This window comes from Colobus angolensis, unplaced genomic scaffold (genome assembly GCF_000951035.1).
Source record: "Colobus angolensis palliatus isolate OR3802 unplaced genomic scaffold, Cang.pa_1.0 Scaffold84, whole genome shotgun sequence".
NCBI lineage: Eukaryota > Metazoa > Chordata > Mammalia > Primates > Cercopithecidae > Colobus > Colobus angolensis.
In genome coordinates, this window is record NW_012122265.1 from 2,806,902 (window position 1) to 2,821,365 (window position 14,464).

The window sequence follows — 14,464 nt, forward strand, 5'->3', positions numbered from 1 at the left end:
AGGAAGCAGGAGAGGCCCCGGGGCAGTCGAGAGACCAGAGTGGCCAGAGTGGACAGGTTGAGGCCAGAATAGGACCACACCCCACCTGCTGCTCAAAGAACTCTGGGCTGGTGATGGCCGTGGAGGAGGTGAGAGGTGGCTGGATTTTCATGTGTTGTCAATGGATTGCTGTGGGTGTGAGAGAAAGCAGGGCTCAGGGGGCACTGAAGATTTTGGCCTGAGCCCATAAGGAAGGAGGCGTGGACAGGAGGAGAGGCAGTCTTTGGGGAAAGATGGGAGCCCAGTTGGGAAAGGGTTGAGTTTGAGATGATTTTAGACCTCAGTGGAGAGCTGAAGGGAGCTGGACACAAGGCAGTTCAGCACAGAGGCTCTGGGGCCCTGCAGCAAGTAGATGGTCATGAAGTGGGCTCCCCCAGAGGGCAGGGAGGCTAGAGGTCGGATGAGCTGGGGGAACTGGTAGTGGTGGCAGAGGAGGGGCGGAGGACCCAGCACAGGCCAGAGCAGCAGACCACGGTGGAGGAGGGAAGAAGCCACCAAGGTAACTGTCACTCCAGTGGGAGGCATGCCAAAGCAGACCACTGGAGGCAGCAGTGTGGGGTCAATGGGGACCTGGGGGAGAGGAGGCAGCAGGAGGCAGGGGCCTGCTCCAAGGGCTGGGAGAGAAGGAAAGAGATGGAAAGAGAGGAGGCTGCAAGATGAAGCAGCTGCTCAGAACTTTGCCTGCAAATATGTGGGAGTAGCTGTAGGGGAGGGTCAAGAGAAGGCAAGAGAAGTAACAGGATGTGAGCTTGCTCCAATGGGTGTCCCCCAGAAGGGGATTGTGCGGAGAAACTGGGAGAGAGGAGCACTGGGAGCTTGCTCCAGTGGGCACCCCCACAGAAGGGGACTGTGCAGAGAAACAGGGAGAGAGGAGCATTGGGAGCCCTGCCCTTGAGGAGGCAAAAGGTTGGCATGTGACGCAGGCAGGGAGGATGACTTGGGTAGGCGAGGACGGGTGGGCAAGCATGGGGATGAGAAGCTCAGCATCCTCTATGAACAGGCACTTCCCAAAAGAAGACCTTTATGCAGCCAACAGACACATGAAAAAACGCTCATCATCACTGGCCATCAGAGAAACGCAAATCAAAACCACAATGAGATACCATCTCACACCAGTTAGAATGGTGATAATTAAAAAGTCAGAAAACAGCAGGTGCTGGAGAGGATGTGGAGAAATAGGAACACTTTTACACTGTTGGTGGGACTGTAAACTAGTTCAACCATTGTGGAAGACAGTGTGGTGATTCCTCAAGGATCTAGAACTAGAAATACCATTTGACCCAGCGATCCCATGACTCGGTATATACCCAAAGGATCATAAATCATGCTACTATAAAGACACATGCACACGTATGTTTATCGTGGCACTATTTACAATAGCAAAGACTTGGAACCAACCCAAATGTCCATCAATGATAGACTGGATTAAGAAAATGTGGCACATTTAAACCATGGAATACTATGCAGCCATAAAAAGGATGAGTTCCTTTGTACACGGATGAAGCTGGAAACCATCATTCTGAGCAAACTATTGCAAGGACAGAAAGTCAAACACCACATGTTCTCACTCATAGGTGGGAATTGAACAATGAGAACACTTGGACACAGAGTGGGGAACATCACACACCAGGGCCTGTCGTGGGGTTGAGGGATGGGGGAGGGATAGCATTAGGAGATATACCTAATGTAAATGACGAGTTAATGGGTGCAGCACACCAACTTGGCACATGTATACATATGTAACAAACCTGCGCGTTGTGTACATGTACCCTAGAACTTAAAAGTATAATTAAAAGAAAGAAAAGAAAAGGAAAAAAAAGGGAGAGGCTCAGCATCCTCACACTAGCAGCGCAGGGGAGGGGAGGGATGGAGGAGGCAGAGGTTTACTAGGGAATGTGGGTGATTGTCAGGTCAAGCTCATAAACATAAGGGAGACCTGGCAGACAGGGGGACTTTCCCATCCTTGTGGGAGCAGGGATGGAGCTGAAGGAAGGAGTCTGGGGTTGGGGGATGGAGGGGTTTCCGACTGCCCTTGGGACTGAAGTGCACTGGGGAGAATTCGTGTGGACCAAGGGGGACAGTGGAAAGAAGGGGAGTGGGACCCCAAGACTGAGTTTAGGGAAAGGTCCAGGACGGGGGGAGGGGACAGTGTATTAGCACCTGGGGCTGCCATAACAAAGTATCCAAAACCCTGGGGGCTTAGAGCAACAGAAGCCTATTGTCTCACAGTTTGGGAGGCCAGAAGTGTGAGATCAAGGCTCCCTCTGGAACCCATGGGGGAGGAGCCTTCCCACCTCTTCCAGCCCCTGGGAGCCTAGACATCCCTTGGCTTGTGGCCACATCACTCTGTCTTCCCATGGGTTTTCACAGCATCATCCCTCCGAGTGTGTCTGTGTCCCAAATTCTCCTCCTAATGAGAACACTGATCACATTAGATCAGGGCCCTCCCTCATGTCCTCACTGTAACCCAATTAACTCTGTAAAGACCCCATTTCCTAACAATGTCACATTCTGAGGTTCTGGGAGTTTAAGGCATATAAATTTGGGGGATACACAGTGAAGCCCATAATAAGTGACATCCCTGGAAGGAGGGTTGGGAACTCAGAGGCAGGGGCAGGGGGAGGAGCGGCTGCAGGGGGACCAAAGTCACAGAGAATTAGGGCAAGATAGAAGGGTGTCCCTGGGAGGAATGCTGTCACGGACCTACTCCTCCCGAGAGGCTGAGGGGCTGGGGCTTCACAAAGCAGATTGTGTCCTGCTGGGCAATAGGCCACCTCTTGGAGGTCACTTGGGGGCCTTGGGACAATCTGTTGCTGGCCAGGACAGTGCTGCTGGCTTCCCCACAAAGTTTTGAATGAATGAAGACAAAATGATGGGGGTCAGCTGCCTCTTTGAGGCATGCCCTGCAGAGGGGAAGGACCCTAAAGGCCACCACAGGCTTCCGCCTAGAAGAGGAGGAGCAGGGTCCCCCTGGGAAGGGCCCCTCAATAGTCGTACTGTGTAGTCAACAGAGCTCAGGCCCTTGGTCCCCTCCCACCCCCTGCCCATCCGGGGACCCCAAATTCCAGGCCCTGCAGTCTTTCCCAGCCCCTCCCTCTGGGCTCCCTCCTGTGTTTCAGTACCTGTCTCGGAAACTGGGCCTGGATTCCATTGCCTTTGGCTACCTGCAAACCACCTTTGGGGTGCTGCAGCTGCTGGGCGGTCCGGTGTTTGGCAGGTACAGTGTGTGTGTGTACAGGGGACTCTCCCCACAATGACCCAGGCCCCTTCTCAGACGCCATGGGCTCGGACTGGCCAGGTTCCCCGACCCCATATCAGACCCCCCTGGGATGATGGCACTTCTGGGTCCCAGGCCAGTGGGGGTGCGGAAGAACTTTGGCTCCCGGTAGGCTCCCTGGATGTCCCACCCACGCCTTCCACTAATCCTGGCTGTGGCACACAGTGTGATTGGTGAACACCTTGTGGCTGTAAGTGCCCATACATAGGCCTGCTGAGACCAGGCAGGAGGGACTTTGGGGGCCCCGTACACCCTGGGTCTCAGTGCTGTGGGAACACTGAGCGTGGACGGGACGGGGACATCCTCCCACAAGCCACAGTGGACACATAAGGGGAATTGCATAAGGGGAGTTTTGGAGCCAGGGACACATAAGGGGAATTGCCTCTTCAGAGCAACCGGTAGGCAGAAATGAAGGGTTCCGCAGGCAGCAGACCAGCAGGGGTCTGAGGGTTTCCAGTGGCTCAGAACAGGAGGGAGAAAGGCTCTGCTTTCTCAGACCCAACCTGGGAAACACTTCCTGTAAAACGCGGGCCCATCCCTTGGTCCTCTGGGATTCCACCATTTATTTTTACACGCAGTTGGTCTTTGCTCTGGGTCAGACTCCCAGCTCAGTGAAGCTGTCTGCGCACAGCCCCACTGGGACGCTGGGGAAACTGAGGCCCTGAGAGGAGGGAGGCCTCCCAGCAGCCGCCCAGGCGTCCCGGCCGTCCATCCCCATGGGCACTCCAGCCTCCCTGGTCAGCCCCGCTTGGGCAGCCCCTGAACGGGGGGAAGGGGAGCCGTGACTGCCTCCGTGAGGGTCTGACCCGCCCCTCGGACTCCAGGTTCGCAGATCAGCGCGGGGCGCGGGCGGCGCTCACGCTCTCTTTCCTGGCTGCCTTGGCGCTCTACCTGCTCCTGGCGGCCGCCTCCAGCCCGGCCCTGCCCGGGGTCTACCTGCTCTTCGCCTCGCGACTGCCCGGAGCGCTCATGCACACGCTGCCAGGTAGGGAGGGCCTGGGGACTGGGGGCCAGGTGGGGCCAGGAAGGGGGCAGCCTGCGGAGGACCCAGGACACCGCCAGGGAGGTCTGCGTGCGTGCGGGGTCTGGCCTTAAGGGCTGGGCAGGGGCGGGGGCGACGTGGGGCGAGGCTTGTGGAAGGGCAGGTCGGGGTGCAAAGGGCTTGGGGAGGTGGGTGGGGGAGGGGCCCACCGAGGGGCTTTCCCTGCTCAGCTCCCCCGCCCCGTCCCCAGCTGCCCAGATGGTCATCACGGATCTGTCTGCACCTGAGGAGCGGCCCGCGGCCCTGGGCCGGCTCGGCCTCTGCTTCGGCGTCGGCGTCATCCTCGGCTCCCTGCTGGGCGGGACCCTGGTCTCCGCGTACGGGTGAGTGGCGGGGGGCCCGGGACGGAGGCTGCGGGTCAGGACGCCAGGGGCTGGGTCGGTCCCGCCCCGCCCCCTCTCGGCCTCGGTTTCCCCGTTTGCTCATCAGGCGGGCTGGGCTGGGCTGGGAACCCGCGGGCGTGAGCGGCCACAGGATGTGGCTACAGGGGACACCTGGCTCCGCGCTAGGCCCAGGCCTGACCTCCCCAGCTGGCCCTGGCTGGGGCCGGGTGATGTCTCAGTGCTGTCCGGGGCTCGACTGACTGTGAAGCTGTCCACACACAGCCCCACTGGGACGCTGGGGAAACTGAGGCCCTGAGAGGAGGGAGGCCTCCCAGCAGCCTCCTGCTGGAGACAGGAGCACCCGGGGACCGGGATGCTGTGGCCGCGGGGCTGCGCTGTTGGACGGTGCCCAGAGTGGAGAGTCCAGGGGGCACCCGGGTGGGCAGTGGGAGGATGGGGGGATGTCGGGCTTCCCATTTGCCTCCTGACGGTCCCTTGCTAGCTGTCCCTGGAGGCTGCGAGGGTGGCTGTGCCCCAGGGAGGGTCCCCCCAGGGAGGGTGTCCCCGGGAGAGGGACCGCAGCAGGGACTCTGACGGGATAAGGAGGATCCATAGGTCTGCTGCCTCCTTCTGTGAGCTCTTCCTGACTCAGTTTCCTCAGCTCTGAAATGTAAATCCTGATAGTAGTGGCATGATCCTGGGACAGTAGAAGAAGTCACAACTGTGCCCTGTCCCCAGCTTTGTATTATACACCCCGGGTCTCCCAGGCCCTGCGCCAGCTGGTGACCCCCACCCTCTGCTGGCCTGTGCGTTTCCCTGAGGCTGCATTCTGGAGTGGAGTCTTTCTGGCCTCTGAACGCCCCTCACATTGGAGATGCCCCTTGGCATGAGGCAGGCACTTCTGCGGACACCAGGCTCTCCAGTCCTGGATGAACTGATAGCAGTTCCCAGGCCAGGCACCCCCAGGACCTCGAGACAAACCCCAACAATGGTGGAGGCCACTGGGTGCTGGCGCAGCCCCAGCGATCAGCGCTGGGAGGGCACAGTGGCCTTGTTAGCACACTTCCTTCTCCGGAGGCCTCTAGGGCTGTGCTGCAGGCCTTGTTTGAGCCCCTGAACGTTCTCCCAGCATTTTCATTAGAGCCTGGGCTGGGGACTGGTGGCTGCTGACGGCTGCGAGCAGGAGGTGGAGTGCGGGGGATGGGCAGTTTGTCCGAACACCTAAACGTTGCCCCCAGGACTCTGGTTCTAGAATACAGTGGCAGACAACACAGGCTGAGTCCCTGGGATGAAGGGAATGTGATAGGAATTCCCGTAACATCAGGCTGAGCTACATGGAGCAAAAAGTCACAAAGCAGAACGGGGGGCTCAATGGATGGGGTCAGTAGGGACTGTCTGAGGAGGTGGCATCTGAGTCGAGGCCTGAAGCAGGTGAAGGAGGCAAAGAAACCACGGTATAGAGGCTCTGGGTGTGGAAGCCGGGGGGGCGCGTGGCTGGAGGGAGGGAGGAGGGGCAGGCGCCAGACCGGGGTGCCCTGGGTGGCACAGCAGGGGTGAGAATGGGGGGTGAGCCATGGGGAGGCGTCCCCTGGGAGAGGGAAGGGCTGATGTGGGAGTCAAGCACATTGCTGGTAGGGTGTCCCTGGAGGATGGGGCTTAGGGCACTTGCGTGGGCAGCTGTGGTGGGACAGCAGGGACCACTCCTCCTGGAGCCAGGGGGCTGGCAGTTGTGAGGCATGGGGAGCCGGCACCACCCAGGGCCTGCCTCTCCAGGGTGGCCAGGGTGAGGAAGGGCGTGAGAAGGGCATGGGGAGGAGCGCTGGGCCCCAGCAGGTGGCCGAGCTGGGCAGCCGCCCTCCCAGGGTGCTGCCCACCCCAGGGACTCTGCCGGCTCAGGGCCCAGCTGCCTGCTGCTGCCTCCTTCCCTGGCCAGCCTTCCTCACCCATTAAATGGGCCTCCCCTGCCCTTACTCACCCACAAGGATGCTGGGAGGGTCCGAGCTCGCTCAGGCAGTGAGCGTGGCCATGATGCTGGAGAGCTCAGCATGCACGCCTCCTGAAGGCCTATCTACCAGGCCACAGGTCCCCTCCTGTCCTCACCTGCCCTTTCCCCCATCCCAGCTGCTGACCCAGAGGACACTACTCATGTCCCTCTCCCTCCCAGTAGCTGCCAAGACGGCCTCTACCTCTGCCCACACCTGCCAGAACATTCCATGCGCTTCCCTGCCTCCATTCATCCCAAGATCTGAGGCGCTTTACAACCTTGACGGTTCATAACCAGACCAGCTGCGACATTTCCTTTGATGGGTGGGGTAACTGAGGCCCAGGAGATGGTGAGGCTCCCTCCATGGAGCTCCCCACTCCCCGTCCAAGGCCCAGGCAGTGTGGGACTCCCTCAGGGTCCTCATACCACGCCCAAGACATGGGGTGCTGCTTGGGCCCTGTAGCAAAAGCTGGCTGCCCAGAGTGGTGGTGGCACGGGAGGGCTGCGGGGGTGAGCTTGTGGCTGGTACTCTGCCTTTGTCCAACCCAGATGTGGTGAGGGAGGCCCACATCTCCTCCTTGGGGGCTCACCAAAGGCAGTGGGGCCAGGTGCCAGCCAGGCTTCAAGGCTTGGTGCCCCGTGGCAGGGGCCAGCCCCCTGGCCTTCTTGGTCCGGCAGTCCCGACGCCCCTAGCCTGCTCTGGCTCCTGGCCTAGCACGGGGCAGGAGTCTGGTGCAGCTATGAACACCCCCTGCCTTGCAGCCTTCCTGCTCTTCCTTAATGGAAACCGAGGCACAATGTGCATGGGATCTCCCTTCCTGCCCACCCACCTATGTATCCTATTCCCCTGAAAGGCCCCAGTGCTGCCTCATCCACACCCACCTGGGCAGCAGGTGGGAGGAGGAAGTGGACTTGGCACCCACAGGCTGCGGGGGCGGGCACTGGTATAACTGGTTTGACCCAGCCTCCAGAGCCCAGGGCTGAGAGGCCAGGCTGGCCTGGGGAGGGACCCGGGACCTGAGTCACTGCACACACGCTGGGTGGGGGGGTGGCTCTGTGACTCATATTCTGAGCCCATCCTCGCACAGCCTGGGGAGGGATGGGGAGAGGCCATAGAGTCCTATCCTGAGCCAGACAGCAGGGAGTTTGCCTTCTCTGGGTGGACAGGCAGCCATCAGGGCAATGCCTATGGGGGTGCCAGGGCCCTGTGGGCAGGACACCCCTGCCCAGCTGAGAAAAAATGAGAAGCCAGGGGCACTGGAGCTCAGAGAGGCAGGAGGGGGTGGGAGGGGAAGTGAGCAGCACCCCATATGACACAGGACACCCCAAGTGCTGAGCAGAGGCTGAGGGGTGCAGGGCTGTTTGTAACAGGGCACCTGCTGTACAGGGAAGAGGCTCTTGGGGGCAGGTAGATGCAGGGCAGGGGCTGGCAGGCAGCTGAGGGGGCAGCAGGATATGAAGGATCCGGGCCCGCTCCCACCCCAGCCAGGTGACTCAGCCACTGCCTTAGTCCGTGTGCCTCCCAGTGCCCAGGACGCTCCGGTTCTTTCTGTTCTTCCCGAGGCAGGGAGGGAACAGGCCCCGCTGAGATGGTTCTGGCCCAGCCATCCCTCAGGACAGCCCTGGTGAGCAGTGGGCTGGACAGGCCTCCTGGTGGGCCTGTGAGTCACTCCAGTCTCAGAGCCCATTTGGGGCAGGAGGGAGCCTGTGGTGTGGTTGGAAGGCTATGTGTTTGGGGAATGGGAGGACCAGGTCCTGGGAGACAGAAGGACTGGGAAGGGTCTGGCCAGAGGGGCCTTTAGGACCTTCTGGGGCACCCTGGAAGCCAGAGGGCATCTGAGTTAGGAGTGGCATGGCAAGATGTTCTTTTTCAAACATGGTTCTAACTGCAGCATCCTGGGGCATGGATGACTTCTCCCGGCCCTGGGCTGGACATCCAGGGATGCTCTGTACGCCCCCCTGCCCCATCCTCTTATGAGCTAGGTGTCCCGTGAAGCCAGGTCCCAGCTGATCCAGCCTTGGCCCCACCTGTGGGTTTGCTCCTGGCAGCAGGATGACCTGGACGTATGTTGTCACCTTGTGTGTCCCCTCTCAGAGCCTCAGAGCAAGGTGAGGCTTGATGAGAGCTTGTCACTGTAGACCACACAGGAGTCCAGACTTCACCAGAGGTTCCTGGAGACCTTGACCAGCCAGGGAGCTGCTGTCCCTGGGAGGATCTGCTGCCTGCCCCAGGTGCTTACCAGCCTGGTTTCCACACTTGCTACCCACAGGGGCTGCTGGGGCCAGCACAGTGTGGTGAGGGTCAGGGACAGTGAGCGCCCCACCAGTTCCTTCCTCTATCACCTAATAAATGTGCTCTGAGGGTCCCAGTCCCCACATTCTGGGCCACATACTGTGGGGATGTGGGAGATCAGGTTTAAGCTATTTTAGTGTGACTGAAGGCGCAGATTGGAGGATGTGGCTGGGGCGCCTGGGCCCTGGGACCCGCGCCCTGTGCAGCCAAGACTGTTGCCCGCAGGATTCAGTGCCCGGCCATCCTGGCTGCCCTGGCCACCCTCCTGGGAGCTGTCCTCAGTTTCACCTGCATCCCCGCCAGCACCAAAGGGACCAAAACTGACACTCAGACTCCACCGCCAGGTAAGCCCCGCCAGGTACACCCTGCCCAGATGCCGGGTCTATGGGAGGCACTGGCTGGGCCTGCATGCTCCAGCCAAGGGGCACAGGGGCCTGAGGGGAAATCTGGGGGCTACTCACACCCTCCTGCCTTCCTTGAACCCCTCCCAGCTGCTGACGTCATAGGAGTCACGTGAGGTGTGGTCATGAAGAGGTGGAAGCGGGCCTCCGGCAAACAGGGAGGCCCAGAGAAGGGAGGAGGCCCAGACAGGGAAGACGCTAGGAGGAGAGGCCCAGAAAGGCGGGGAGGCCCAGACAGGGAAGACGCTAGGAAGGGAGGCCCGGAGAGACAGGGAAGACGTTAGGAAAGGGGGCCCAGACAGGGAAGGCGTTAGGAGGGGAGGCCCGGAGAGGCCTGGGGAGGACCAGGAGGGACCCCCAACAGGGTGGGTGGATCAGTAAGGCTCCCAAGGCTCTGAGTGTCCAGGGAGAGGTGAGGGTTCTGCCTGAAGGGCACTGATTGGTGGAGAGCAGAGGATGGTCAGGCTGGTCCCATGAAGAGAGGCCAAGGCTCCTCAGAGGGGCTCCCCTGAAGGCTGGCCCCCTGCTGAACCCAGCCCCTGAGTGCCAGGCACGTGGCAGGACCCATGCCTCGGTGCCTAGGGACTAAGAGCTCAGCCTGGGACGGAGGGACCCACCTGGGGTCATCCTGGGACAGGAGGCTGTGATGGAATTAACCTAGGAAGTCCAGGGGGAGGGCCAGGTGGAGCTGGGCCTGTGGCAAACACAGCAGAGCCAGAGAGGCAGGAGCCCCTGGGGAAATAGGGAGGAAGAATGCGGTGAGCCAGGCTGGGGACCCGCGGCTCTGCATGCGAAGGTGTCCAGTTGGCCAGGCCACAGCGGTGACTTGTGGCCACAGAGAAGGGTGCAGCGTTGCCATTGTCCTCCTCTGGGCTGGTGGCCTGGTCATGCTCGGCCCCAGGCCCCAGGCCAGGACCATACAGGAAGCAGCTATTGGTCCCTTGTTCAGGGACTGCCACAGGCCTGCACCACTGCAAGCCCAGGTTGAGGTCAGGCTACCTGCAGGCAGAGAATGCTTTTCCTGAGTGCCTCTGGGGATTCAGGGGGCCCTTAGGAATGCGTGGCAGTGTGCTGAGGGGCGGTGCCCACCTCGGGGCTGGGAGCATCACCAGCTCCCGTGCCCACAAGTGAGCGGCACTGAAGCCAAGGAAGGAAGCTCTACCCAGGCGGGCGCAACAGGAGCCTAGGAGCGGCGAGGCCTGCAGCTGGGTGAGGGGTGGGCATTGGGACAATGGCCTCTCTGTGCCAGGCGGCCCCCAGGCCAGTGTGTTTGACCTGAAGGCCATCGCCTCCCTGCTGCGGCTGCCAGATGTCCCGAGGATCTTTCTGGTCAAGGTGGCCTCCAACTTCCCCACAGGTGAGTCCCAACTACTGCCCCGACAGCGGCCAGAGCCTGGCAGAGTTCCAGCTGCGGCCAGGGCCCAGCCCCTCCTCTGGCCCGTGTCCCACAGGTCCACGCAGATGTGGTAGAGCAGGCGGGAGCGGGAGGAAGGCAGAAAAGGGTCTTTCCCGCCTCCTTCCAGCCCTCCACACTGTGCAGCCGCACATCCCAGGGAGGGTCCCCACAGGCAGAGGGCCTGGCTCGCAGCCACGCATCCCTGCGTGCTCCTCAGCTCTTTACCCTCCTACCCTGTGGTCTCACGTGCTCCCCAGACAGCCTGAGACGCAGGGACAGCGAGTCGGAGTGCCAACACCGCCTTCTGAAGCACGCTGGCCCAGGGCCCTCTCAGCAGACCCTAGGATAGCGGACCACAGATAGGATAGCGAGCCATGGACGAGCCCAGGAGCAGCCCTGTCCCTCAGCAGCCCCGCCTGGACTCCTCTAACTGGGATGCCAGGAAGCAGGATGGAGAACAGGCCCTCAGCACTCTGACTGGCCCCCGCCTCTGTCCCACCCAGCCCACCCAGGCCAGCTCTGTTGGTTCTCAAAACTGGAACTCAAGTTACTAACCTCAGTAACAGGCCCTTTGAGGGCCCTTTTTTTTGAGACCACTGCCCAGGCTGGTGTGCAGTGGCACGATCTCGGCTCACTGCAGGCTCCACCTCGCAGGCTCAAGCAATCCTCCTGTCTCAGCCTCCCGAGCAGCTGCAACTGCAGGCATGCACCACCACCCTCAGCTAATTTAACTGTTTGTAGAGACAGGGTCTCACTATGTTTTCCAGGCTGGTCCCAAACTCCTGGCCTCAATCAGTCCTCCCTCCTTGGCCTCCCAAAGTGCTGGGATTGCAGGCGTGACTTTGAGGGCTGTTATAATAGACAGCCGCGGTGGGTCTTGGGGCCAGATCCTCCCGCATGGTCAGCCCTGGGTCCCTCCCTTCCAGCACCTTCCTGCTGACAGCCCAGAGCTTAGCAACTGCATGGGAGGCATTTTCCACACCAGGGATCCGGCAGAATCCCAGGGAAGGGTCTCACTGGTCCGGCTGGCATCACGGGTCCCTCCCTGAACCAGTCACCGGCCAGGGCCCAGACACCCTGATTGGCCAGGCTGCTGAGGTGGGAGGGAGGTGGGCGCCAAGGCTGGGGTGTGGGGGTGCTCACCCTGTTCCCCTGTCCCGGCTCAGGGCTCTTCTCGGTCATGTTCTCCATCATCTCCATGGAATTCTTCCAGCTGGAGGCCGCCCAAGCTGGCTACCTCATGTCCTTCTTCGGGCTCCTCCAGATGGTGAGTGGGCACACAGGGTCTGCTGGGGGGCACGGCAGGGGTCTCCAGTGGGGCAGGCCTCTGAGAGTAGAGGCTCCTCCCCGGTGGTACATGTCAGGGTCCACAGGGAACCAGGCATACAGGCCAGGGAGGGAGAGCCAGCTGCAGTGTTGGGCACGCTGTGAGGACAGTGGACTCTGGCCTCTGATGGGCAGCCAGCTGGGGTCTGTGGCAGCCCACCTGCCCACCAGCTGTGTGACCACAGCAAGTCTCCCAACCTCTCCATATCTGTCCCATGAGGCCAAAATGCCCGCCTTGCAGGGTCCTTGGCAGACGAGATGACCTAACATGGCAAAGTGCTTAGACTAGTGTGGGTGCCTTTGGAGGTCCCATAGGAGCAAGCACCAGCCCTCAGAGGCCACGCGGTCATGGTAGGATAAGATGCCAGCCCTCAGAGGCCACACTGTCTTGGAGGGATGCCCTGAAACCCTGGCAGCTCCGATGCGGCAGGTGTCCTGTCTGCTCCCGAAGAACCGCTCAGCTACCAGGCCAGGGCGAGCCACCTCCACCACCAGCTCCTCTGGGCATCTGGACCAGACCATGGGGTGGTGGGGACAGCTGATGATGTGCCGCCACCCGGGATGGCCGCCTGACAGCCAGAGAGCAGGGCGGGGGCTATTCTGGGACCCACCGGGGTGGGGGCAGGGGCTTTCAGCCTCTCCCGAAGCCTGTGGCATTCCCGGCACCTCCAAGTCATCTGCTCTTCAGCCTCTGGACCCAGGACTAGACTAGTGCTAAAATAGCTGCTCCTGGGAGGGGCTAGACCCCCACCGTGAGCAGGGAGGGCCTCGGTTTTGTGGGCCAGGAGGAGCCACCCTGGCAGGGTAAAAAGAGATAAACAGAAAAACAACAAGAGCAACAATAATAGTAACAATCCGGGGCTGGTGCCATGGGGCCTGTTCTGAACAGGCTGCGCGCAGCTCACTGCAGGGAAGGATGCTTAGCCAGACACTGGCTGAAGTCTGCAGCTGGGCTGGACACGGCAGTCATTGGCCTGTGTGGTGGGGCACTTGGGCCTGCCATGGCTGCAGTAGGGCCCCTGCCTGAAACAGAGCTGGGGTGGTGACCAACACCATTGGGACACCCTCGCAGGCACTGGGCCTGGTGAACTGCCCAGGGACGGGGAAGGAGCGGGGTGAGGCCTGAGGACCCCGACCCAAGCTGAGCAGCAGGAGAGGAGGCTGAGGAGGGGAAGGAGGGGCCTGCAGTGTAGCCCCCAGGCCCCAAGTCCGGCCAGGGACAGGCTTGTTAACTCCAGGTTCATGTCACAACCTGCAGGGCTCCTAAGTTCAAGCTTTTTTAAACTTATTGGGTAAATTGAGATGTACACAAAGAGGCTTCTGGCCTTGGTGTCTGAGTCCTGGGTTGAAGTCCTTCACGGCACTCACCGTGAGCTACTCCTAAACGCATTGCACCAAGTGAAACTTGCCAGCTCTTCCTTTTAAAAACGTGTTAAAATCCCCCCAAAAACCCTAAGATGATAAAGCAAGTGTGAAGGTAAGATTTTTAAACCATTTATGATTCCGGTTGGAAGCTATTTCTGTTCTGCCAGGCAGGAAGTGGGAAGAGTGACTGGTGCCCTGCAGAGGTGCTGCAGGCTGGGCCTGCCCTGCGGGCAGATACTGAGCCCAGGGACTCCTCCAGCGGGGGCCACCCCTGCACTCCCAGGTGCTTTGGCCCAGCACACCTTGCTCGGTGGAGCTGCTGAGATGACCCAACAGAGAGCCTCGCCCTGGCCTGGGACCAGCCAGCGGCCGAGCCTGTCCCACCGGGTCCATCCCTGGTGTCCCTGGTGTGAGCCTTTCCTTCCTCCCTGTGGAGAGGAGCCCCATCTCCTCAGGGACCGCAGACCCATCCTGACGTAGTCACTGCTGGCAGGGTGGGGAGAGACCCCGGGGCTTGCAGATGCTGAGGGCCTTCTCTGCAGAGGGGCCCTGGCCACCAAAGGCCAGTCTGGAGGTCCCCTGCTTGGGGGGCTGGCCACAGTCCAGACGCCCCTCCCTCGGCTCTCCCATACCCACTTCTACCCTCTCTGTCTGGTCTAGGTGACCCAGGGCCTGGTCATCGGACAGCTGAGCAGCCGCTTCTCAGAGGAGGTGCTGCTCCGGGCCAGCGTGCTGGGCTTCATCGCGGTGGGACTGGCCATGGTGAGGGCTCCCCACTTTGGGCCCCTCACCTGACCCTCTCACTGGACAAGGCCACTTGGGCGGTACCATCTGTGCTTAAGCCTCTGGGGCCTCCTCCACCCCTCCACACCCACCCAGGGCCAGCTCTTCAGCAGGGGCAGCGGTCAGGGTGGAGAGGGACAGGTCAGGGTGGGGAGGGACAGGTCAGGGTGGGGAGGGACAGGTCAAGGTGGGGAGGGACAACTTTGGGCCCCTCACCTGACCCTCTCACTGGGCA

General features: G+C 61.0%; 1 protein-coding gene across 1 annotated transcript in view; it reads left to right on the plus strand.

Moving 5' to 3' along the window:
* The window catches only part of SLC22A18 (solute carrier family 22, member 18), a 20,832-nt gene that overhangs the window by 2,614 nt on the left and 3,754 nt on the right, over positions 1-14,464 (plus strand). Inside the window, exons 3-9 of the mRNA XM_011930106.1 lie at positions 3,159-3,256; positions 4,141-4,301; positions 4,549-4,681; positions 9,184-9,302; positions 10,609-10,716; positions 11,922-12,022; positions 14,107-14,208. Of these exons, the coding sequence (XP_011785496.1) occupies positions 3,159-3,256; positions 4,141-4,301; positions 4,549-4,681; positions 9,184-9,302; positions 10,609-10,716; positions 11,922-12,022; positions 14,107-14,208 (822 nt within the window). The remainder of the gene's footprint in view (positions 1-3,158; positions 3,257-4,140; positions 4,302-4,548; positions 4,682-9,183; positions 9,303-10,608; positions 10,717-11,921; positions 12,023-14,106; positions 14,209-14,464) is intronic.